This window comes from Emydura macquarii, unplaced genomic scaffold (genome assembly GCF_026122565.2).
Source record: "Emydura macquarii macquarii isolate MOO-44397 ecotype Brisbane River unplaced genomic scaffold, CSIRO-AGI_Emac_v2 contig_1254, whole genome shotgun sequence".
NCBI lineage: Eukaryota > Metazoa > Chordata > Testudines > Chelidae > Emydura > Emydura macquarii.
Genome location: NW_027131391.1, coordinates 6500006 through 6524057, shown reverse-complemented (window position 1 = coordinate 6524057; position 24052 = coordinate 6500006). Strand labels below are relative to the sequence as shown.

General features: G+C 54.6%; 1 protein-coding gene across 1 annotated transcript; it reads left to right on the top strand.

The window, feature by feature from the left end:
* Window positions 1–468: 468 nt before the first annotated feature.
* Window positions 469–15908, top strand: PLBD2 (phospholipase B domain containing 2). The gene is made up of 12 exons (XM_067550168.1): window positions 469–767; window positions 4960–5053; window positions 5582–5740; window positions 6619–6719; window positions 7721–7935; window positions 8392–8486; window positions 8841–9001; window positions 10294–10389; window positions 11033–11104; window positions 11895–12047; window positions 12787–12949; window positions 14261–15908. Exons 1-12 carry the CDS (start codon window positions 553–555, stop codon window positions 14426–14428), a joined length of 1692 nt encoding a protein of 563 aa, XP_067406269.1. The 5' UTR covers window positions 469–552; the 3' UTR covers window positions 14429–15908.
* Window positions 15909–24052: the final 8144 nt, after the last annotated feature.

Here is a 24052-nt window from a genome sequence, read left to right as displayed (position 1 = left end):
TCGGTCTGCTTTCACCCAGGGTTGTTTCTGGGGTGTTTAGTGCCCTGCCTCAGCGAGGTGTCCCACGCGTTGTGACAGGGGCATGCAGGGAGTTTGACAGGTCTGCAGGGGGTGTGCAGGGGAGCCTGAGCTGCGGGGTTGGCATCGCTTGTTCTGGCAGGCTCCGGGTCCCGGTCCGTGGGGACCTTGCCCGGGATGATGCGCAGAGGGGGGCCGGGGAAAGATTTCCTTCGGGCTGGGGCCCCAGGGAGGGTGGGGCGCAGTAGCTGGGTGACACCCCGCTGGGGTCCCAGGGCGGGGTGGAGATGACGACTGGGGGGGGGGGGGAAGGCGGGGCAGGAGCCAGGCAGAAGCCGCGGGGCTAACCCAGGCCTGGGGTCTCCCTGCTTCGGGGCCGCTCCCACGCCTGGCAGGAAGCAGCCCGGGCCGCTTTAAGAGGGGCCGCCCCCGGCCGGCGGCAGCAGCGTCAGCTGACCCGGCGCTGCAGGAGCAGCTGGGCTGGGGAGCGGGGACGCGTCTGCTGCGCTGCCGGAGCCGGAGCCGGAGCGGGCGATGGGCCTCCGGGGCTGCCCGGCCGCCGCCCCCATGGCCCCGCTGCTGCTGCTGGTGCTGAGCCTGCTGCGGGCCGCCGCGCCCCTCCCCGGGCCCGAGACGCGCCGCAGCTCAGTGCTGCTGGACCCGGCCTCGGGCCAGCTGCGCATCGTCCAGGGCTGGGACCCCGCCGCCGTCGCCCGGGCCAGTCTCAGCGACCGGATCCAGGACACGGGGTAAGGGGCGGTGCCCAGGTCCCCATCCCGGGCCGGCTCCCCCTTCCCGGGCTGCAGCCGGGGGTTGCCGCTGGGGCTGGGGGGCGCTTGCTCCTTCCAAGCGACCCCTGGCAGGCGGGGGGCGCGGGTCGGGTCGGGTCGGGTCCGGTCCCTGCAGCGGGACGGGACGGTCCGGTCCGGGCGGGTTTCTGCCCCGGGGCTGTTCTAGCCGGGCTCCCCGGCCCTTCCCTCCCCGCCTGTGCGCGCACAAACCCGGGCACAGATCTCCCGGTCCCGCTTCTCACCCCGCTTTCGCTTCTGCTTTTTAGTAACGCGGCACGGCCCGTGACCAGGGGCTGAGCCGGATTCTTCTCCGCTGCCTGTGGCCCCGTGTTGTGCACGTCCACCAGGCGTGTTTCCTGCCGTTCACACAGCCGGGGCCTTCTGTTCCGGATCGGATCGGATCAGAGCAGCCGGGCCGAACGGCCCCGCTTGCATTTGATTTCGCTTTCCATTGTGGCTCTCGCATTTCCACTGGTTGCGAAGCCCTGTGCCCATTGCGGCTGCTGCTGCCGCTGCCGGGGGCGAGGAGCGATCCCCGCTTGCCCGTCCAGGTGGAGCAAGGCTGCAGGGCTAACATCTGTGCGCTGGAGATCACATCTGCCCCGCAGCTGGCAGGGTGCCTTCCACTGCCGGGAGAGAGACCCCGGCCAGCTGAGCTGGAGCCACCTCACTGACAAGTAGCCCTGAGGCTGGAGTGGCGCCTACGGTGATCTGGGCTAGCTGCCCGCGTCCAATCCCTTGTGACCCTCGGGGTTCGTACTCGCTCGCCTAGGCCAAGCGGCCCCGCTGCTTTCTTCAGTGCGCTACCCCGAGTGGCACTAGCCCACCTCTGTCTGCCTGCAGTGCCCGCCGCTCTGCGGGTGTAGCCTCCGGACACGTCGCAGCCCCAGGAATGCTGGGCCGGCTGCACGCAGCTCTCCGCGTCGTTCATGAGAGGGATGCTGTCGGGGGACTCCTCTGTCTGGTTTGAGATGTTGTCGCTATTTCCATTGCACTAGCGCCAAGAGGCTCCGGCTAGGATTGATCCTGTCTTAATCACCTGTCCCATCACCACCATATCTGAGCATCAACCATTTAGGGCCTGGAGCCCTGTTGTGCCAGGTGCTGTACATGTCGAAAGGCAGTCCCTGCCCTGATGAGCGTAGGTCTAGAGCAATAGTCTGAAAGGGGACTGGGCACAGATCTAGAACTCCTGGCCTCGTGAGTTTTATTATTCTTTTTAAACTCAAGCTGCTTCAGCTTTTCTCTTCAATTTGAAAATAACCGATTACAGGGAAGAACCAGCCGCCTTCTTGTGCTCTCAAAGCTCTGGTTCTGCTCCGGCCAGTGTCAGACCCCAGCTGCTGGGTCATGGGGAAGCGCTTGGACCCGATCTCCTCTTCCAGACACTCATGTTCTCGGCTGATGGAAAGGGTGCCGCAGCTGGGGAACGTTGATCCTGCCTTATTTTCACAAACTTTTTACAGCAAATCAGGTCCCTCTTGCTACCCAGTTTAAAAAACAAATCCCTCCAGAAACACACTGGCTTTTTCTTTTTTTTTTTTTCATCCAGCATGTCTACACTGCATTGTCCTTTGGACCAGGCTGTAGAAGGGTGTGAGACTGGAGTGAGGCAACATGTTGCCTGCAATCTCTATCTGGCAATCAGATAGCTGTGTCTGAGCCCCAGCTTAAAAAATCTGTTGCTGGTTTGAAACCTCAAATAAATACATGGGGGGGGGACTCTCTTTTTTTTATTTGTGCTTTTTATGAATGCAGCAGGCTGGCCTCAGACTGCATGAAACCTCTCTCAGCTCCTCTTATTCAGGGAGCATCTGTCGTTCCAGCCCCCCATCATCTGGCAGGCAAAATGATCTGTCTTGGTAGCAGGCTAGGAAATGAAGTGACTCGCCTACGGACAGTCCTGACCTGACTTGCCCTCTAGTGAGACAGTCTGGATGCCTCAGGTTTTGGGTGAGCATCCCTAATTAGCCCTGAGTGTGTCTCTTTAGTGCACGGTGGGACATCAAGTAGCTGAGCAGAGCCACGGTGTGGGTCTAGCAAAGCATCAGGCTTCCTTCTGCCCCTCCTTCTCTCCTTCCTCTGCCATTCAGTGCAAGGTTACTGAGGCCAGGGGCTACTTCTCAACTGGACGTGTTGCGCAATCCTCTCTTCCAGGTCAAAAGCGTGCCCCGAGGGCGATAAATAACTGCATTTCACTAGCCCTCCCCAGGGCTGTTGTACGTAGCATTTCCCTTAACCCTGTGTAGCAGAAATAGTTGTTACGTGCATATGAGGAAGTGTAAAGAACAATCCCTTTGTGCTTCTGTCTAGGTGGCTTATTTCCAAATTAAGGAAAATAACAAACATAGTCTCTTTAGGTGAGAGAACAGTGTTGCTAATCCCAAGTATTCAGAAGTCATGTCAATCCCCCCCAAAATCATAAGATTGTCTTAAAAATCATGAGGGTTTTTTTTTTTTTTTTTAAAGAATAGCTTTAGGGTTCTTTTTGTTTGGTGTGGTAGCCTTGTGACTTTGACATTTTCAAGCTTTTCTCAGAAGCCATGAGGGCTGGAAATGTACCTTTCTTTTATTTAAAAAAAAAAAAAAAAAAATGGAGATTCTCATGTGATCACATGACTCCAGGAGCTTGGGCTTTCACTAAAAGCACCCAGCGTCATGGGAGTTGGCAACGCTGCGATGCGTTACTCCCTCTGGAGCAGTTTGCAGCGCACAGTGACAGCTGTCTCCCAGCAGCAGACAGATACTCCTCTGTGTTTGGATATTGTGGTGATGTACCTAGCTCGGTTGGAAGAAGGACGTTTGGCTACTGGTTATGGCAGAGGGGTGGTATTCAGGCCTGATTTTGCTGTGTGACCTTGGTCAAGCTGCTTCTCTGTACCTAATACTGGAGGGGTGACTGTGCGTCCAGCACTCTGAAATACTTTACACAATACTCATCCAGGCATCACAGGTGATATAGTGTCCCCCTCCCCCCCCACGGGGATCCCACTGCATTAACAAGCAGGGTCCCGTTTACGCCTGACTCTCCATCACTGGTGCAGGGGAGGGGAGAGTTCACACTGCCAGAGGCCTGCTGGGCCTGTCCTAGGGGCCCTCAGTCTCCAGAGCAATCAGGCTGGCACCAGCTCTGTTTCTCTTGTAAATGAATAACTCTCCTGCTCCGTGAGCGGGAGCCCATTAGCCAGCTGCGGTGGAGCAGTGCGTTGTCTTGGTGTGAGTATCTGGCCGGGTGCTGGTGCCCTCCTGTGCCCACCTTGAATTTTGCTGATCTTGGCAGGGCTGCCTCTGGAGTGTGAGTGCCTCTCCCTGTTCTGTAGGCCGGAGTCAGACACAGGAGGCTGGGAATGGTCAGTTTCTCCTGCCAAAGTGAGCAACTGAGCTGGGGAGATTTTTTTGGGGGGGAGGGAAGAGCCCTCTGCTTTCTAAAGCGACACAGTAGCTCTGTGGGCCCTGAACATCCCAGGGGCTGCTGGCTGGTGGATTTTATTTGCTGCTGGTGGCTGATCCACCCGGGACCTAGCTGGGGACTGGAGAACTGCATTGCAAAGGGGTGCCAAGGAGACCAAGATGGTGCTGAGTCTTATCCATCCACTGCTAATCCACCACATCCCACCTCCTAGGGATTTGGGGGCGATGGAGGTTGAATTAACAGCGAAGGCATGTGCAAATTCAAAGAAAGCTCTGTGTGCAGAAGGCCCTGTGGTGCTGGGTGCCACGGAAATACTGATAAGTATATAAGGGATGATGACTTTGGAGATCCTTTAAGGGAGAGCAGAAGCTTTTCTGGTCCCCTTATCTGCTTCCTTTTGCCCCTGATGCCCTCCTTGTGGGGGAAAGACTCTGGTAAGCACCTCCCACGGCTCCAGTGTGTCTTTATCCTCAGCTGCGTGGTCCGAGTGCTGGGGGATTCTTGGAAGCAGCTCCAGACAAGGCAAACAAGAAGCAAAGCACAGAGCTGCCTCGGGAGCTGTTTGCTTTGTCCCAGGGCCGGAGCCTTTATCAGAAGGACACTTAAGATAAAGTAAAAGACACACACAGCTCCAGGGAGCCGCGTATCGCCATGGGTGCCTGGGGACTGGGCAGCGGGTGGGTTCAAGCTGCAGTTTGCCTTTCTTTGTTCATTTGGTGTCCTCTCTGCTTGGGGCAGGTGGTCCTTCCTGGAGTTGGCCACCAATGAGAAGTACAATGACAGCCTGCAGGCCTATGCTGCTGGCATGGCTGAAGCCGCTGTGTCTGAGCAGGTAAATGATGGCGCAAGGCAGGGGAAAAGCAGACCCCTAGAGCTCTTCTAGGCTGGCTCTGCAGGGTCCCCTGGTATTCCAGTCCAGTGCTACCCCCACATCCTGCTACACCACTGCCCCTCAATCTGGACTGACGCCCCGTTGAGTCCGTTCCTGGGCCTCTTCTCAGAGATGGCCGGTGGTGCCAAAGGTTACGGCTCACGGATGCCCAGTGGGGGTGAGACTGAGATTCTTGTGCTCGTTTCACTTGTGAGCTAAGCTTGGCTTGGACTGAAGCCTGTAGAAACACAGGGTGGCTGGCTGGCCTCTCTGCACTCCTGAGCCACCTCCCGCCCCGTTCAGCTTGTCCCTAAATCTCCAGCCAGCCAGCAGGAGATGCCGTGGCAAGGAGAGCCTGCCTTTCCCCAGAGGTGTTGGAGAACCAGCCCCCTCACTCAAGGATGTTAAGTGGGATGGAAAGGGGGGAGGAGGCTGGGGTCTGCAGCGCTGTCTTTCCCATTGTTACCCTGGGCCCCTTTCTTCCTCCAGCTCATCTACATGCACTGGATGAACACCATGGTGGGCTACTGCGGCCCCTTTAAATACCAGACTGGCTATTGTGAGAAGCTGAAGAGCTACATCATGACCAACTTGGCCTGGATGGAGGAGCAGATGGAAAAAGGAGAAGACCCTGAGTACTGGTACCAGGTGGGTTTGGGCTGCTCGGGGGTGGGCGGTGCCAGGCGTTTATACGGGGGTGCTGGTCGCTGTCTGACAAGGACAGGTTCCTTGAGCCCAGGGCTGACGTCTGAGGTCAGCTCCCACCGCCCTCCTACAGGGGCCGCAGACCAGATACCTGCTAGTGACAACCAGGGCAGTGCTTGATTTTTAAATACAAAGGGTAGCCAGTAACTGGACGTCCCTTGGTGCCATAAGCTGCAAAACTGAGCCCTTGGCCACCGTGACCATTAACGGTCTCCTGGCTCTTTAAGCACATGCAGGACTGAAGTGAACGCCAGGGCCCTGGCCAAATTCCAGCTGGGGTGACTCGATCCAGCTGTCGTCTTTCCTCTTTGCAGCGTCCGTTAGAGAAGTTCCTTCTCGCTTCCTCGCCTAGAGGGTGTTGTGTGGGCAGCGGTGGCTGGGCAGCTCCATATGCGCACAAGGGTGGATTTCAGGGGCTTGGGGGCGAGGGGAGAATGATGGAGCCATGGGAAGCCTGATCCTTCCCTGAGTTCTCACTTAATCGCTCCAGTGGCCTCGTTTGGCCGGTAGAAGCCCTGCTGCGGGAGAGCTCCCCGCCAGACTCGAGGAGCCTGCAGAGGTGCCGGGCTGCAGGTTCGGGGGGAATCCATCTTGCAAGCTGAGCACGCTTCATCTGGCGTCGCCGAGATGCAATTAAACACGGAGGAGCCGGATGCCCTTCCAAAGCCGTTTTTCAGAGTCGAACTGCCCCTTCCTTTCCATTTCCCCTGTTCCGAGTCCTGTTACCAGCCCCCCTCCACATGCCCTCCCACGCGTCTGGTGTGAGATCCCAGACCCCGGCCCCCACACTGATCTCTGTGCGTCTGGGTCTCCCCCAACAGGTGCGCCTGGCTCTGCTGCAGCTCAAGGGCCTCGAGGACAGTTATAACGGGCGAGTGGCTTTCCCGACGGGACAATTCTCCGTCACCCCATTTGGCTTCCTGTAAGTCCCTCTGGGCGGGAGGGCGGGTGATGGGTGATTGGACTTAACCCTTTCGGTCCTGGATGATGTCACCTGCTTAGCTTGCTGAGCGGCCGGTGGGCCTTGGCTCTTGTCAGCCCGGCAGCGCCAAGGAGCTGATGAAGAGCCAGGCCAGGTTTGCTTCTGCCTCCCGTGTCGCTAGCTGAGTTCTGAACGCAGGCCCCCTTCCTGGGCAGGTGGTCGCTCTCTGCCTCAGTTTCCCCATCTATAACACAGGGAGAGTAGTTGCCTCCTCCCAAGATCTTGCGAGACCAGCGAGTCGACGTTTGCAGGGTGCCTTGATCACTCCATGTCGGAGTGCTGACCCAGAGGAGAGGACCTCCCGTTTTAATGACAATACATTGCAGTCCAGCAGCTCCTTCAGCTACCTCTGCCCAGACCCCCTTAGCCCTTCCTGCCCACAATGCGTTTCTAGCCACACGGCCGGGCAGACAGACCGTTCTCCAGAAGATACATACGCTCCCAGCTGTGGGCTGTAATGGTGAGCTGGAACTGCCCGGGCGTCTGTGCTGCGTTCCCTGGCTGGTGGGGGTGGCACTGCTGCCCTCTTGCACTGCCTGCACTCGTGGCATTGTTTCATTAGCTCCTGGGGTTGAGGAAAGGCTGGAGTCCCTGGAACCGAAGGTCAGGAGCTCTGCCCCGATGCCCTGTGTTTACATGTGCCTCCGGCGGCAGTTTTATGGCTGTCACTAAGGCTTGCGGCTCGTCCGTGGTCAGATGAGGGAGCTGTGACCGCAGGGGGAGGGAGCCGTGGAGATGAACGGATCGTTACGCTGTCGCGTGCAAATGGCCAGGACCAGGAGTTGCTTCTGGCACGGCTGGGGTAACCAATAGCAGGATTCCAGCCAAGGGTAGGGGTCCAAGCACCTGCTCTGCTTTGGCAAATCCAGTGGCCTCTGTCTACGCTGCCAGGGATTGTTATGATACCACACGTCTCTATTCCCTCCCCCCGGGCCCCACAGCTTGTTTCAGCTCGGTGGCGACTTGGAGGACCTGGAATCTGCCTTGAACAAAACCGAAAACAAGCACGTCCTGGGCTCAGGGTCTTGCTCTGCTCTCATCAAGCTGCTGCCGGGGAACCAGGAGCTCTTCGTCTCCCACGACACCTGGAACACTTACCAGTCCATGCTGCGCATCGTCAAGAAGTACACGTTGCCCTTCCGGACCTCGGCCCGCAGTGCGTAAGGCGCAAGAGGCAGCAATGTGGGCTGCTTCCAGGATCAGAGCCCCTTAGCCCCGGGCAGGAGGAGGGGAGGCTGTGAGGGCAGGACGAGTGGGGAATAACGGCCCCATAGCTTAGCAGTAAACAGCGTATTTGCCTGCCAGGAAGCAGGGTTGCCAGCTGTCCTGTGGGAAGGGCAAGGAGTAGCTAGCAGAAAGGAGCTTCCAGAGCCCACCAAGATGCTGTGTAAGTTTCCCTGCTCCTTATGCAAAGAGAAAAGGGTTCCCTGCCGTCTATTTCCTTTGTAATGACCCCGATGGACCCTAGATCCAGCTCCCCCTGCCCCTGCAGCTGGACCTTGCTGCCACTCTGTGGCAGAGTCTGCTGTGGGAAGCTGGCCACGTCCGTCTCTGGAGGGGATGGGGCGCAGCGTCTGCCCCCCTGATGGCTTCCTGTGGTCTGCTACCCCAGGTGATGTCCCGATCTCAGGACGCGTCCAGGTGTTCTCGTCCTACCCCGGCACCATCTTCTCAGGAGACGACTTCTACATCTTGAGCAGCGGCTTGGTGGGTAGCTGCTGTCTGGACCCGTCTCCCCTCCCCAGCCTCCCTCCCCTGTGGCCCAGCTGTCCCTGGGTTCTGCTGGCTGGGGATTGAGCCGCCTGCCCCATTGCTGCTTTCGGGTTCAAGGGGGTTGTACACAGGGCCCTGGATCACTGTTTACAGCAGGAGTCCTGTCAGCTCAGGGTTGAACCTCTGCCTATGGATGGTCCCACTACTGCACTCTTCACATGGGCCATGCGGCAGGTTGCCGCTCTAGCTCACTCCCCTGCCCCACTGCCAGGAGCCCAGGGCTGGCCTCTGCTAGGTCACATGCCCCCTTTGCTGGATTTGCTCAGGGCTGCGTTCTGCCGCCCGCAGGTGACTTTGGAAACCACCATCGGGAACAGCAATGCTGCCTTGTGGAAGTACATCCAGCCGGAAGGGAGTGTCCTGGAGTGGTTGAGAAATATAGTGGCAAACCGGCTAGCCAGGAGCGGGGCCGAGTGGGCTGCCGTCTTCCAGCAGTTCAACAGTGGCACGTAAGTCGACTCACAGTCATCCAGACCCTCCTGTCATTCTCCCGCTTCCCTCCCTCTGGCAGCGATGGGATGGGGTGAGACTTCCCGCTTCGTGTCCTTGCGTTCAGTTGAGCAGGAGGATTCGACCTGTCTTTGACGTCCGGTTTTTGCACACCCTGGTGACGATGGTGCGATATCGTGGGACGTCACGTGATCGTGTGATGCCCTGGCTATGGAGCGTCACATGCTGTTAGTCAGTGTGCCGAGGTTCGGTGCACTGCATGAGGTCGGTGGCGCTGAGATCACGTAACACATTTTAGAGGCTGGCATGCAGATGCACCACTGCCTGCTGCTGGGTGGAATTATTATTATTCGCCATCACCATGTGTATTACTTTCCTGCCTAGAACCAGTCCAGATCAGAGCCACTTGTGCTAGGTGCTCCCACCCCAGCAGAAGAATTTACAAGCTAAATAGCCAAGAAGGATCAAGGATAGGGGAAAGTCACAGAACACTGGAACTGTGCAGCTGTGTGTCATAGGATCCGTACTGCTCAGGGAGCCTCTCGTCTTATGCAGCTAGAAGGGGCTTGTGGTTTTGAAGGAGGAGGACCTGAGTCTGTCCCTGCTGTTGCTGTGACACTGTCTCTGTGCAGCATAGGGACAATGTGGAGGCTCTGGGTCACCCTGGATTTGTAAGAATAATGGAGCCCATTGCACTTGCCACTGGGCGGTTTGCTTGGCTCACAGAGCCCCCTGCGACGCTGCAGCCGTTGCCCACAGAACAACTTTGTTCTGATTTCTCTGCAGTTTGTTCTGAAACCAGCTGCCTGAGGTGTACTGATCTGACATGGCGAGGGGGTGAGAAGTGGGGGTGGGTGAGTGGAAATACCTAGAAGGGAAGGAAATCTGTTGGAAACCTGGATGGTGTTCAGTTTGTTCGTCATGGTGGTGTCTGTTTGTCCACTGCAGTCATGTGAGAGTTGGCTGTGCTGCAGCTATGCAGGGATCCTTCAAACAGGAACACAAAAATGGCATTCAGGGTCAGACCAATGGTCCATCTAGCCCAGTGTCCTCCATGAACTTATCTTTTTTGGACCTAGTTATACTTTGGGCCTTCACAACATCCACTGGCAATGAGTTCCACAGGTTGACTGTATCGATTTACTAAGGAAATCACACACCCAGGAGCATGTAGTTACCTAGAGCAGCCATGTGGTGGCAGTATAAACACACCAGGACTGTTACTTGACATTTACTACCATGGGGCAAGGGCACTGAACCCCAAACGCTTCCCCTCTTGTCTCGTGCCCAGGTACAACAACCAGTGGATGATTGTGGATTATAATACCTTCCTGCCGGGCAAAGCAGGCCTCCAGCACGGGGTGCTCACGGTGCTGGAGCAGATCCCGTAAGTGCTTCCAAAAACAAATATCTGGGGGAGCCGTAATGTTAACAAGCCGTGAACTCACTCCTTTGCCCAGCCCTCCTCATGGCCCTGGAGAGCAGTAGAGCGATGCCTGGTTTGTTACAGCTCCCCCACCTCCATATGGAGTCCGTTGCCCCTGCCCTGGTCTAGCTGTGGCACTTGTCTTTGCAGCCCAGCCTCGACTGTCTGAGATGCCCCTTGTTGTTCTGAGACAAGGTCACGTTCCTTGTCTTCAGTGCTGAGGTTGGCGCCTTGGATAAAAGCCGGGGGTTCTGATCGTGCAGCGTTGGCTGCTTTCCCCGAGGCTGGCCAGCTCCTCTGCTCCTGGCCAGGCTTTCAGGCTGGGTCATGGATTGGTTATTCTAGCTCTGATCAAACGTGGAAGCTCTGCTGAGCCAGAGGGCCGTGGGGGAGCCAGCTGGCTGCCTGTACCTGGGGAGCTGCCCGTCAGGAACTGTCTCTAAATGCCCCCTGTGGATCTGGCTGGCCAGTACTCTGGTCCCCTGATTGGCCGGGGTTCTTGGTTAGCCAAGACTGAGGCCTCACTCCTGCTTTCCCAGCATGCAATCTGCTTCCCGTTGTGTCCTGGTCTCTTTCATGCCCCGTCTCGTTCTCTCTCTGACAGGGGGCTGGTGGTCGTGGCTGACAAAACAGAGGAGCTGTACCAGACGGGGTACTGGGCCAGCTACAATGTGCCGTAAGGAGGTTCTCTTCTCTCTCCATCCCAACCCCCTGGCTTAGGGCGCCTTGCTCCGGGGAGTCAGCTGGGTGGACAAGCATCCGTCCCCCGCTGCTGTCACCCTCCATGGGGCACTGTTCAGACCGTACTGAAGGCCTGATCCAAAGCCTGTTGGGCTTATGAGGCGCGTTTTCCTCTGCCCCTCCAGCCAGCTGGGGCTGGGCGTGCTGTGCCGTCGGGGAGCTGTGCTTTGTGGTTGCAGAAGGGGAAAGCACGCAGCCCACCTCACCGGTGAAGAGGGACTCCGCCTTTCATTGCTCTCTGGGGGTCGGTGCGGAGTGGACTTGCCAGCCGGGTGACAACTGGGTGGAAATACCCCTTTGGAAAGGGCCTTGCCCTGACAGGCTTTTCGAATGAGCTGCCTTGCTGAGTGGGTCTCAAAGCGCTTTACAACCTGTGATTTATCATCGCCGCCTCCCTGAGGTGGGGCAAGGCTGTTATCCCCATTCTCTAGATTGGAAACTGAGGCACGGAGAGGCTAAGTGACTTGCCCCAGCTCACACTGGAAGCCTGTGACAGAGCAGGGAGTTGAACCAAGTCCTAGACTAGAGCTCTAACCACTGAACCGCCTTTTACCTTCCCCCATCCCTTTGCCCCTGCCTCAGCCTCCCTGCGGTGGGGGTGGGGGTGGGATACCCCCATGGGGTACGATCCTGGCATGGAATTCCTTGAGGCCCATGTATAAAGGCAGGCGGGGTCCCTGCTCAGTTGAATCGATCTGTGCGTTGTGCCCTTCACCCCTTCCCAGGTACTTTGAGGAGGTCTTCAACGCCAGCGGCAACCTGGAGCTGGTGAAGAAATATGGCGACTGGTTCACCTACGACAAGAACCCCCGGGCCCAGATCTTCAGGCGCAATCAGACGCTCGTCCGGGACATGGACTCCATGATCCGGCTCATGAGGTGAGGGCCTGGCACCAGCTCATCCCGCGAGGGCATCCTGCTCTGGGAAGCGTGGACCTAGGCACACAAGCGCTCCGTGCCCTCCAGCACCTCGGCGTGGGCAGAGGGAGATGGGCACAGACAAGGGGAGCTGAGCTGTGTGCGCGCTGGGGCCGAGGGAGAGTGTTAAGCGCTCTGTTATTGTAGGGTTGCCGCTTATTCTGATGTTGAGGAGGCAGCTTTGTGTGCTGGCCGCGTGGCGTGCTAAAAATGGCCCTGGAACGACTGGGAGCTGATGCCAAGATGCAAGAACAGTGCAACACGTGCCATCAAAGCGCCGAGTAGGCCGTGGCTGGCACGCTGATGCCCTTGGGCTACTGCCTCAAAGGCGGCAGCCCCTCCTGGGTGTGGGACTGAGGGTTGGCTGGGGCAGGCACAGTTATACGCTGAGATGGGCTCGGAGCGAGATCAGCCCCAGATCAGGAGCACCCTGAAGTGTCCAGATCCTGATGGTTTTCCTTAGGCCAAACTTTCGGTGCATCCCTCCCGGGGCTGATTTTGCCTAATCATCGTTCTAAGCGAGGCTGAGGTTGGATTCCCACCTCCTAGTGCAAACCCCACCTAGGATCCTTCCTCCCACCCCGTGCAGAGCTGCCCCAGCAGCTAATTGTTCTCCTGCCACCTGTTGCCGTGAGCCCCCTTCCCCGGCTCCCCTCCCCTGGGGCCTGTCTCCATTGGATGTGTCTGTGCCACCTCCCAGGTACAACAACTTCCTGAAGGACCCGCTGTCCCGGTGCCAGGGCTGCGACCCGCCCCAGAACGCCGAGAACTCCATCGCCGCCAGGTCGGACCTGAACCCCGCCAATGGCACCTACCCGTTTGCTGCGCTGCGCCAGCGGTCGCACGGGGGCACGGACATGAAGGTGGGGGCTCCATGGGGGGTGTGGTAGAGGTGTGAGCCCTGTGATGGGGCGGAAGCAGATGGGGCGGAAGCCCTACTGCAGTCTTGGCTAACAGAGCTGCTCTTCTAGCTCTGGCAGTAGATCTGGAGGTTCAATCCCTGGGGTAGACAACTCGCACATGCTCCTGCTCCATAGACGTAGCCCAGCTTAAGTGTGTCTGTTATAAAATAAACAGCAGGATTTTATTCAGGGGGATAAGGCAGGACTCCACGTTGATTGTGAATTCAAAAATTTTAAAAAGCAGTTGCTTAGACACACACACACACACACACAGAGAGTTCTACGAAGATGGGGTATAGTTACTAGCTTCAGGTGCTCGTGTTAGTCCACTGGCCAGGGGCTAAGCACGAGGGACGGAGCAGGGGTCTGTCGGTGCGCCCCGACGCTCCTGGAGGATGAGTGTAGAACCAAACACAAAGTTTTGGGGGTTTTTTGGTTTTTTTTTTCTGTTTTGTTTTTTAATAGGGGTAAAGCTCTTACGCCACTTTATGGGTTTTGCTTTGTCATGCTGCATCTGCATCCTGGGGTGATTATCAATCACCCATGTTTTGCATTGTTTTTTTGAGGTGGATTCCAGAGTTATTAGGGTGGGCAGTCTTTGGTCGTCTGGGTCGTAAAAGTTATTTTTAGTTCCTTGAACATTTGTGGCTGGTGCCTTTTTTGTTTGTTTGTTTGTTTTACATACACGTATTAGTTTATTTATTTACACTTTAATTTTTTAACATTTATTTAAAACTTGTAATTGGAAGACACACACGTGTCTTTCAGAAACAATAACATTTTTTTTTAAAATTTAAAATATTGTTAAATACAAATATTTTGTAACATTGAATTTTTCCTTGTGTTCGAACATTTGCTGATGTTACTTTAAGCAGTAATTTTAAAACATATGTACTTTAATGAGAGCAACAGTGTAAAGTTACCAAAGATCATTCTGTGGAAAAACAGGATAATCAATGACCAGATGTTCATTTCAGACAAACAGATAGTGGTTTTAAACAAACCTATTACTAGTGAACAGCTCACCCTACGTACTTAAAGTGCAAAGCCCCACAGTGACGGCGATGGAGGCTTGTCGCGTACCAAAAGAATCGGTATTTTACATAGGATCAATATAACAGTCAAGCTTTGGACCTACGTGTCTGCCCGTGTTGCCCCCTCGTGGCCGGAGGCCATCTGGCAGGACACATGCCCCGAGATGCTCCCGCTAACTCTGCAGCGGTGGCTTGCAGGGTTCCCCAGGTCATCAGCCGCTTTGTTTTCTCTCCCCAGGTCACTTCCTATGCGATGGCCAAGGGCTACGACCTGATCGCCGCCAGTGGGCCCACCTGGGACGATGTCCCCCCTTTCCAGTGGAGCACCTCTCCCTACAGCAACCTTCTGCACATGGGGCACCCTGACCTCTGGAAGTTCTCCCCCATCAGGATCCGGTGGGACTGAAGTGGGTCCCCGGGGTGGGGGCTGTGGCGTGGCAGGCTGGGTGCTGATGATGCTCCCAGTCTGCCTCCTTACAGTCTGGCCTCCGGCCTGTCCACTGTAGGAGGGCAGATGGGGCTGGGCCACCCCCCGCTGACTTTCCCCTGAGAAATAAGGGACGGATGTGTCTGTGTGCAGGGCGAGTGCATGGGTTACCTGGGGTGGGGAGGAAACGACAGGGGGGCAGCATGATAATCTTGGCTATCAGGCAGCTCTTGCGTCCAGTTTAGCCCGGGTGTAAGTGGGCGTAGCTCAGCGAAGCTCATGGCCATTGCACCTGCTAATGCCAGGCTTTGGTTTGGCCCAGTGAACGTCTCTTGTGTTTTGCTGCATTGTCTTAGCTTGCCAACTGGCTTCTCCCCCTCTAAACAAATTGTGACGCTCCAGCGCCCCCTCCCCAGAAGCCAGGGGAAGCCCCGCCTCTTACTGCCTCCCCCCCCCCCCCATCTCCCTGCCTTCCCTGTCCTGTTGGTTGTTTGGTCACTGTCACTCAGCGCTCCCCACTTTGGGACCTGCAGCCAGGTCCCCCCCAGAAGAATGGGAGACCCCAGGAGGAGCTGCTTGCTGTGATGGGGAAGCTGGGCCCCCCTTGGGGTGCCAACGTATGCGCTGGCACCAAGAAGCGGGCGGGTCCCCGGCATAAACCTTGCGGGTGACCCAGGGGAAGGAGCGTTCTCACTTTCTGTAGCCGAGTCGGAGCGGTGGGCGCTGCCCTTTAATTCCATCCCCGCCGAATGTAACGCCCAGCGGCAGATTTGCCTCTCCAGCTCCGAACCCTCAATGCCTGGGGGCTGCCCCACCCCTTTGCTGGGTCGCTCTGCACTGCTCTCTGTGTGGGGTGGTGAGGACGGGCTTTGCACCCCCCCCTGGAAAGCGACGGGGGACAGGCAGTGGGGTGATCGCTACTGTTTTGCCAATGCTGCCTTTGAAATTTCAGCTGCTGTGGGACGTGCCTGGGGCCCGGGTGATGCCCTTGCACCTTGTTTTGCTGTCTCCAGTCCAAAGGAAAAGCCCAGAGGCCTGCCTGGGGGTACAGCCCTAGCTTGAAATCTTTCTGCCCTTGATCTGTTGTGCACACTACTCCTTTTTCCCCCCCCCCCCCCGGCCCAGGCAGGTGAGGAAGCTTTTGCACGTTAAAGAGAAATGGAGCCAGGTTTAGTCAAGAGGTCACGTGGGCAGAACACTCTCCTCTTGAAAAGGTGACAGCAGCGAGAGCTGAGAAACAGGCTCCCTTGACGCAATGCTCGGCTGCCGGCGATGCCCCTTGTTCCCCCTGCCGGAGGCGTTCTCACCTCCTTGGCTTAGCTGCCAGCTGGCTCCCAGTGGGGCTGGAGAAGAATGTGCAGTGGAGCAGGGCTTGGTCTGTGTCTCCAGTGCGAACCCAGGCATTCGAGCGACGGGTGCGCGCGGGATTAAAACAGCTGGTTTGGTTTTAGTAATAAAACTTGCAGAGTTGGTTCTTTCCCGGCCCTCGGGGTGGGAGGAGGTGGGTTGGGGTTTCAGTTGGTGCAAAGAGTCCTGGATCTTCAAGACCCGAAAGGGACCGTCATGATCATCCGGTCTGATTTGTATCACACAGGCCAGAGCACTTCACCCGGTGATTCCTGCTCTGAGCCCATAACTTCTGGCTGAACTCATGCATGGGGTGTAGAAAATTTCCTTTTGGGTCTCTTTTTTCCAGCTACCAGCAATAGCTCCTAGCTGCTGTCTGCTAATCCCACCCCCATCCTCCCTCCCTCACCCCTTCACAATCCCACCAGCCCTTTTCGGCCCAAGATGTGAGCGCCTGAGGATGCTCTTGAATATGAATCACTCAGCTCCTGCCCCCAAACACTGATGCGCTCTCAGCTCACCACAGTTGGGTGCATCCATGAAAGCAGCATTTCAGCCCAACTGTCTGAGCGTGATGGGGAAAAGCTGAGCACCTGTCCTTTCCTGCTGCAGCTGCTGGGGCCAGGGCAAGAGATGAGGTGTGTGTGCTGCAATGCGTTTTTGGGGTCGCTGCGCAGGGAGACCTGGGAAGATGGGCTAACTCATCTCCTAGGCTTAGTTATGTGGTGGCAGCAGACAAACAGTGCTAAAGCTGCTTGCTGCCTGAGGGTTGTTTTAAAACCAGGGCCAAAGCATGGTACTGCCCTGGAGTGTGATTGGAGGCAAGTAGGTCCCCGCCTTGGCGCAGACCTGTAGCATAGACCTTTATCTGCCCAGCCTGGCTCTCGGAGATGCTGCGGAGAAGAGACAGGAATGCCCAAGGGGTTAGCACACTAGCCTGTTTGTGAGACCTGATTTCAGTTCCCTTTTCCAGCACAAACTTCCTGTGTGACCTTGGCCAAGTGAATAAGTCACTCTGTGCCTCAGTTTCCTCATCTGTGCGATGGGGATAATAGCACTGCCTATGTCTCAGGGGTGGTGTGAAGACCCTGAGGTGTTCAGATACCACAGGGATGGGAGACCAGTAAGTACTATAGCTAGATGTTTGGTAGCTGGGCCAGCTACTGAGATTTCTAATGGTCGTAAAATGATTGCAAAGTCCTCTTAATCTAGATTCCTTGAGCTGCTCTGGCAGAGAGTGAGCAGTTGGAAGTAATTAGTTCATTAGTTTGGCATACTTAGCTAAGGTTTGTAAAGTGCCTTTAATAAAGGGCTCACCAAGAATTAAATCCACCTGGCTTCACAGAGCAACTAGACAGTAAGGGAGAGATTTCCTTGGGGGGGTTAAACTGATCCCCACCCCCTTTTGTCTAATTAGCTGCCCCCTCTGTTCTTGTATGACAGTGTGAGGCAAAAAGTTGGCAAAGTTTTCTTCCTGCCCTTCGGAGCTCAGTCAAAGTCCTTCTGTAAATTCAGTCCACTCCCTCCAAATCTCTCTTCTTAGGTAAGGCCATCTTTGGAGACCTGGTAAGATACGGGAAGAAATGAGATGAATATCTTTCATTGGCCTGATGTCTGAAGAGACACGCATTTGAACTTACGCAGCGCTCTTCTGCTGGTTTGGGAAGCAGACCTGAGGAAGAGCTCCGTGGTGTTTGGAAGCGTGTCTCTTTCACCAAGAGAAATTGGTTTGATAAAAGATAGTGCATTGCCTGCCTTGTGTCTCTCATATCCTGGGCCCGGCATGGCTGTAACAACACTGCAAACTTCCAGTGTAATGTCCTTCTGTTGGAATCGGCTGGACTATGTGGCTGTCTCAATAATGCTCTCTGCTGGATACAGTTGGAACTGCTCAGGTGTGTATCCTAATCCCTGTGTTGCTAGCAGCTGAGGGAGTTTCTTTCTTAGCACAAGTGGTAGAGAATTGTCGAGTCTTGTCTGGTTTTGCTGGAGTACTCCTTGGAGGTCTTGGGGATGGAGGCTGCAGGCCTGCTTCTCCTCTTGCTTACCCTGGTGGGACTGCATTGGTTTTCACAGTTTCTCTTGATGGGCATGAGAAGAGAATCCAGCCTCGGGAGCCGTCTCGGCCTTTGACCGAAGAGACGGGTGCTAAGTCTCTCACAGAAAAATCTCCCCCACCCTGTGCTTTACAGGTCTTTGAGTTAAAGAGGTGGCGACAGATGGAGTGTTATTCATGCTGATCCGAAACCCAGGGAAGACTCCCATTGGCTGCGGCTTTGGCCCTTTACTTGCATGGCAGCTCTTCCAGCTGCTCTCTAGAGTCTAATGAGGAACAAATGAGGGCTGAAACCTGAATTTTATTTTAAGCCCAATTTTGGTTCTTTCCCCCTCTTTGTGGGTCCCTTTTACCTGTGCTGGCAGCACTGGGTATCTCCTCTTTTACCCTTTCTGTGCCCTCCATAGAGCAGGCTGCCAGTTCTGTAATTCCTTGGATTGCCCATTGCCTCCAGATTAGGGCCTGTTTCCCTTTGAGCTCTTACCTGGCCCCGGGAAACCCTGGTCGTTATGGGTGTGGGGAGCCTTTTGCAGGTTTGACGTAGCGTACAAGAGTGACTGGTCCTTGCTGGGTAGGGCATAGGCTGGCCTGGGGGTGGGAGACCTGGGTTCTAATCCTGGCTCGGCTACAGGGTGACCTTGGGCATGTCACTTCCAGCCCGCACCCCCCCCCCCCCCGGTGCCTTGGTTTCCCTTTCTGTAAAATGAGGCTAATGATGCTAATCTCCTTTTTAGAGTGCTTTGAGATCTCTAGAGGGAAAATGCTAGCCAGGAACGAGACGTTATTAAAGGTGCATTCACCAGCAGTGCCTCTCCAAGAACACACCTGGCTGCCCTGCTGTGAAATGCTCTTATGATGCCTTTTTGGGATTTTGCAGAGGGTGGGAAAGGCAGCAGGCCTTCAATCCCAGGTACTGCCCGGCTTCCTGCGGCTGGGACCAGCTGCCTCTGCTCTTCTGGAGACGTGTTGCAGGGGGTTGGCCACTGATAGGGAGGGAAGGGGACCCAGGTGATATGGTATGAGCACAGAAACTCCTTCTGCCTCTGGCAGACGGGCTATCGAAGCTGTTCTGGGCCCTGCTACTGTCAGATAATGGCTAAGGAGGGCAGGGAAGGGACAGCCTAGTTCAGGGGTGGCCAACTAGTCAGAGACGAAGAGACAAAAAATAGCTATTGATAATGCGAAGAGCCACATTTTCCTTACCCACCGCCTGCAATTCGTGCTGATCCCTCATTTTCGGGGGCAGCTTGTCAATTTCACTTCTCAGTTTACAAGCTACCCTCCTCTCTTACCCTGCCCCCAGCTCTCATTGTCTTTTGAGGGGTTGGGGTGTGTGTGTGTGTGTGTGGGGGGGGGGGGTTCCAGCCCACAGCAGATAACTGGAGCTGGGGCCCAAACACCCCTGGATCCAGCTAGAGGACCATCTTCTTACCTCTAGTCAAGGCTTTAGCTGGTTTACCAATATCTTTCCAAGCCGTGGTTTCCACTACCAGCTGGCCTCAACGCTACTCCTACAGAACAGGGGGTGTAAGGGGGCCTCTTGTTTTTTCACTCTACCATTTTTTTTAACTGAATAAACCATTTTTAGTGAAATATTTTCATCTGGGTGGACATTTTCCAGCATTTTGATGAGGAAATAGAAACAGAACGTGGCATTTATTTTATTTCGAGGGGGGATGTTTGCGTTTTTAAGGCAAAAAATCAGGTTTTTTTCTGACAATGAAAAGTTTGGAGAGAAAATTAAAAAAATGTTTTCAGGTTATTTTTAAAACTGAAAAATTTGCCCAGGTGCGTTAAGCAAACAATGATTTTTTGTTGTTGTTTTGGCAAAAATAATTTGCATTTTCTGACTGACTTTATTTCTCACACTTGGATGGTCTCACCTCAATCCTCCTTTCAGGTTGGGTTGGGCAGGTGAAGGACCCCCCCCCCCCCCCCAGCTGAAAGAGTTATTCAGACGTGATTTGTCTGTCTATGTATCTACCTAGAGTACCTATATTGGGGGGAAAGAAATTTGACAGCGGGCTCTTCAGACTAGCACACAAAGCTGTGACAAGATCTGACTGGAAGTTGAAGCTAGACAAATTCAGGTGAGAAATGAGGGGCACATTTTTAACACCAAGATTAATTCACCATTGGAACTACTTACCACATGTGGTGGAGGATTCTCCATCACTAGAATTTTTTTTAAATCAAGAGAGGATGTTTTTCTAAAATATCTGCCTTCGTTTAAATGAATTAATTCAAGGGCATCCAATGGCCTGTTAGATAGGAAGTCAAACTTGATGATCACAATAATCCCTTATAAAATATAATTCTTAAGTGGCCACATCACTGTAATATCTGAGCACCTGCAATGTATTTATCTGCAATGTATTTATCTTAACAACTTCTCCCTGATCTGGCAATAGAAACTCACGGGCTTAGATTCAAAAGTCACAGGTTCAACCCTGGTGCTGACAACCCACCCATGGCGTCAGTTTACACTAATGCCATGGGAGTCCATTGCTGTCGACCCAAGTGACATGTCTGTGTGTAGTTCCCTTCTCTGGAAATCCCAAGAGACTGCTGCAGAGAGATACTTTATGGGCCAGTCACTGGCAGAATGGATGGAGGGCAAATGGGGAATCTCCGACTGCTTTTAAATCCAGCAACAGCTGAGCGAGGGAAGTGGGAGGAGAAGGGGGATCACAGACAGCTCATAAATTTCTTTCCTCTCTAGAAGGAATTTCCCCCCTCCTCCCTGATCCTCGGCAACATAGTATGGAATGAGACAGAACAATTTCATCTTAGCCGTAAGAGCCCAGCACAGAGAGCAGTTTCAAAGACATTATCCATCATTCCCAGCTGGGCACCTCTGAGTGAGCAAAATGGGTTAGTTTCAAAGGGATTATAAGGGAAAGAGCACAGGGGTTTTAAAAACCCTCACTTCCAGATCAGTGCTAATCCCAGTATCCGTAATGCCGTCAAATCAGTGGGATTGCTAACTTTTCTTTGCGCTTATTTATAGTGTTTGTTTCCCCCTGGCCTTTCTCTCGACAAGAATCTAAATAGATTTGTGTCTCACATTTGCAGTGTTGCTGACTCCCACAACATGTGGGGCGCTGCTCAAAGCCCCAGCTCCTGGGTCATGTGATTAGAGGACAATCTTAGCTTTTGTTTTTAAAAATTGGTGAATTTCTAATGCTCCTGGTTGCAGAAGGAAGCTTGACCCTAGTGCAGCCTCAAGGAAACTGGAAGACAAAGACCCTCCTACCCCTCTGCCCCCTTTTTCTTTATGATTTTTTTTTAAGTCCGTCTACCACTGGGCTTCTGGCACTTTTTCACAGGACGTGCCCATGCACTTTCACACTGCTGCAATGTTTAGACTGCAAACACTGTCCAGATGCCCAGCAACTGTGCCTAACTGGCAGATATCCTACCAGCCCTTCAGGCCTGCTGCAGGAGGGAATTGGCAGCTGGGTTAGTAACTGATCACTCTGGGAGTTGGGCAGTTCTGGAGGTTTATTAGTGACTCAACTTGCCAGGCAGTTGCTATTTTATATTCAATTCAGGTGCCGCATGCTAAGGAGGAGAAAAACACCCTGTGCTCTCCCCATGGGTGCTCTTGCTTGGTCGTGCTTGTTTTGTTCCCCCACTCCCTTAATGTAAATGCAGGCGGTATTATGTGTGAGAAAACAGAGCCGTGGCAGTCCTTCCAGGACAGGTTTGGTCACTTACTAACCACCACCCACCTCTGTTTGTCCCTGTTAAATGCTGGCGGTGCATGGCTCTTGTGTCACTTCCTGTGACACATTGGCTGAGTGTGTTTTGTCTCCCTCTACTGGCTGGGTCCACATACAGCAGCAGTTTCCAACCTGTGGCCCTTGATTATGAATTGAAATGGGCTCCCTGAGCCATGCTCTGGGGTTTGGTTTGTTTCCCCCCCCCCCCCTTCAAGCTGCAGTGTTTGAATGAGCCTTGTTGCTACAGGGAGACAGAAGGGAGTGCTACCCATCCTGAACCATCTCTCACAGCTTCCCCCGTACTGTGAGCCGGGAATCCTATGGGCTGCTGATGTTGCAGGTGCCCAGCACCGCCCCCGCGGCTAGCCTGCTGCATTTCAGGGGAAGGAGGTGTGAGTGGTTCTGCTCTGCTGCTGGGCTGTGGGAGTCCAAAGGAGAGTAGGAGAGGGGGGGTTACTGGCTCTATTTGAGCCCAGGGATGCTTCTTGCCCAGGGTACCTCCCTTCCCCCACACAGGCCAGCCCAGGAGAAGTGAAGAAAGAAGGTGTAAACCAATTAGTTACTGTGCCCTGATTCTTTGCTGCAGTTCTGGTTTGAGCAGCCTGGGGATGCTCTGCTTTTGATCAAAGGGCAAAGGACTCTCAGGGATCACATGCCAGCTGGGGACAGCCAGGGTTTGCAAAGAGGGGGGTACAGGAAATCGCTACACTGGCTCTGTGCCAATGGGGACTGTCTGAGATTGGGCAGAGGTGATGGGACTTTTCTTCCCTTTGCACCATCTGAGCAGAGCAAAGGGCACAGATCAGGGCACAGAATTACCCCCAAATTATGGACTATGGCCCCTTGACCTTGTATGCCACCATATGTTCTGCCTTCAGGCTGCAAAGGTGGGAAACCACTGACTTCGAGGATAAAAGCCTACTACTGCTGATAGCTAATGGAGCTACTCCCTTAACTCAAGTGGCAGAGGCCTGTGCTTTGATACAAAAGATTCTGGATTTAAACCCCTACAGATAAGATCATTACATTTCCACAGCAGCAAGAGGATGGTCCAGGGGTTAGGGTGTCAGCTGGCAACCTGGGTTCCATTTCTTCCTCTGCCACAGACTTTCTTCATTACCTTAGGCCACTCATGTACCTCTCTGTGCCTCAGATCTCCACGTGCACAATGGGGTAACAGCCCTGCCCTACTTCACGGGGGTGTTGTGAGGCGCTCAGGTTCTCCGGTCGTAAAAACCAGATAAAATAAGGTGACACCAGAGCAGCCTCACTGAAAATAGCTGTGCAATTGAGTCTGGAAACAAATGAGGAATACAGCCTTATAGAAATATGGAATTTCTTTTAAGTGCAAAAGGTTAAATAGCTGACACCGTTAGAAAAGCCAACATGTCATGGCATGCTGACTTCTGGCTACACCATCCAATACTCACCCCTATTCCCATGTGACACAAAACCTGCCCCGACAACCGCACTCCGTAGGGCAGGCGGTGAAGCGAAAGAGGTATTGGCCAGGCTGATAAGACTGATGCTAAAGCAGATGGCACGAGGGACCTCCCCAAAGGCCCGGGTTGGAATTCGAATGGGATTTTACACCAGCGAAAGCTTTCATCAAGGTAAGGCGCACCCCCGCTGTAGCAGGCCAAACCAGAGCAACTCCGCGCCTGATCTAGTTTGGCTGCCGGTCTCCCTGCCATGCCAGGACAGAGCTACAGCCCATCCAGCCTGAGGAGCTCGCTGCTGAGAATCAGAGAAATGTAGGACTGGAAGGGATCTTGATCGGTCGTCTAGCCCAGCCCCCTGCGCTGAGTCAGGGCCAAGTAAACCTAGACCACCCCTGAGAGTGGTTTGTCCAGCCTGTTCTTTAAAACCTCCCTTGGAAGCCTATTCCAGAGCTTAACTGCTCTGAGAGTTACCAAGTTTTTCCTAATATCTAACCTAAATCGCCCTTGTTGCAGAGTAAGCCCTACTGCCAGGGGACAGTTGATCATTATCCTCTTTTTAACAGCCCTTAAGGTATTCGAGGACTGTGACCAGGTCCTGCCTACGCCTTCTAGTCTCCAGATTAAACGTGCCCCATTGTTTTAACCTTTCCTCTTTGGTCAGGATTTCTAAACCTGTTTCCCTTTTTGTTGCTCCTTCTGGACTCCTTTAGCTGCCGAACGCTGCTGATGGTGGGTCAGATACACAGCACAGCCTGGTGGTCAGGGCTGTGGATAAGGATTGAGGAGACCTGGGTTTATTCCTGACTGTGCGACCGTGGGCAAAGTCACGTCCTCCAGCTTGCCAGCTCTGTAGGAGCAGGGTTTATCTCTCACGCCGTGTCCGTGTGGCCCCTGGTGCAGTGGGGCCCAGATCTCAGTGCAGGCCGGGAGGGGCTATTGGATCAGATGTTGATAGTAACCCATCTCGCTGGGCAGAGGTCTGTGCCTGGGGCTAGATTCCTTCCTGACCACTGGAAGTAGGCGGGTTGGGAGC

Coding starts and splice junctions, on each gene's coding strand:
- PLBD2 (XM_067550168.1), top strand. CDS start 553: ATGGGCCTCCGGGGCTGCCCGGCCGCCGCCCCCATGGCCCCGCTGCTG. Junction 5,741..6,618: donor ACCCTGAGTACTGGTACCAG/GTGGGTTTGGGC, acceptor CTCCCCCAACAG/GTGCGCCTGGCTCTGCTGCA. Junction 6,720..7,720: donor GTCACCCCATTTGGCTTCCT/GTAAGTCCCTCT, acceptor CGGGCCCCACAG/CTTGTTTCAGCTCGGTGGCG.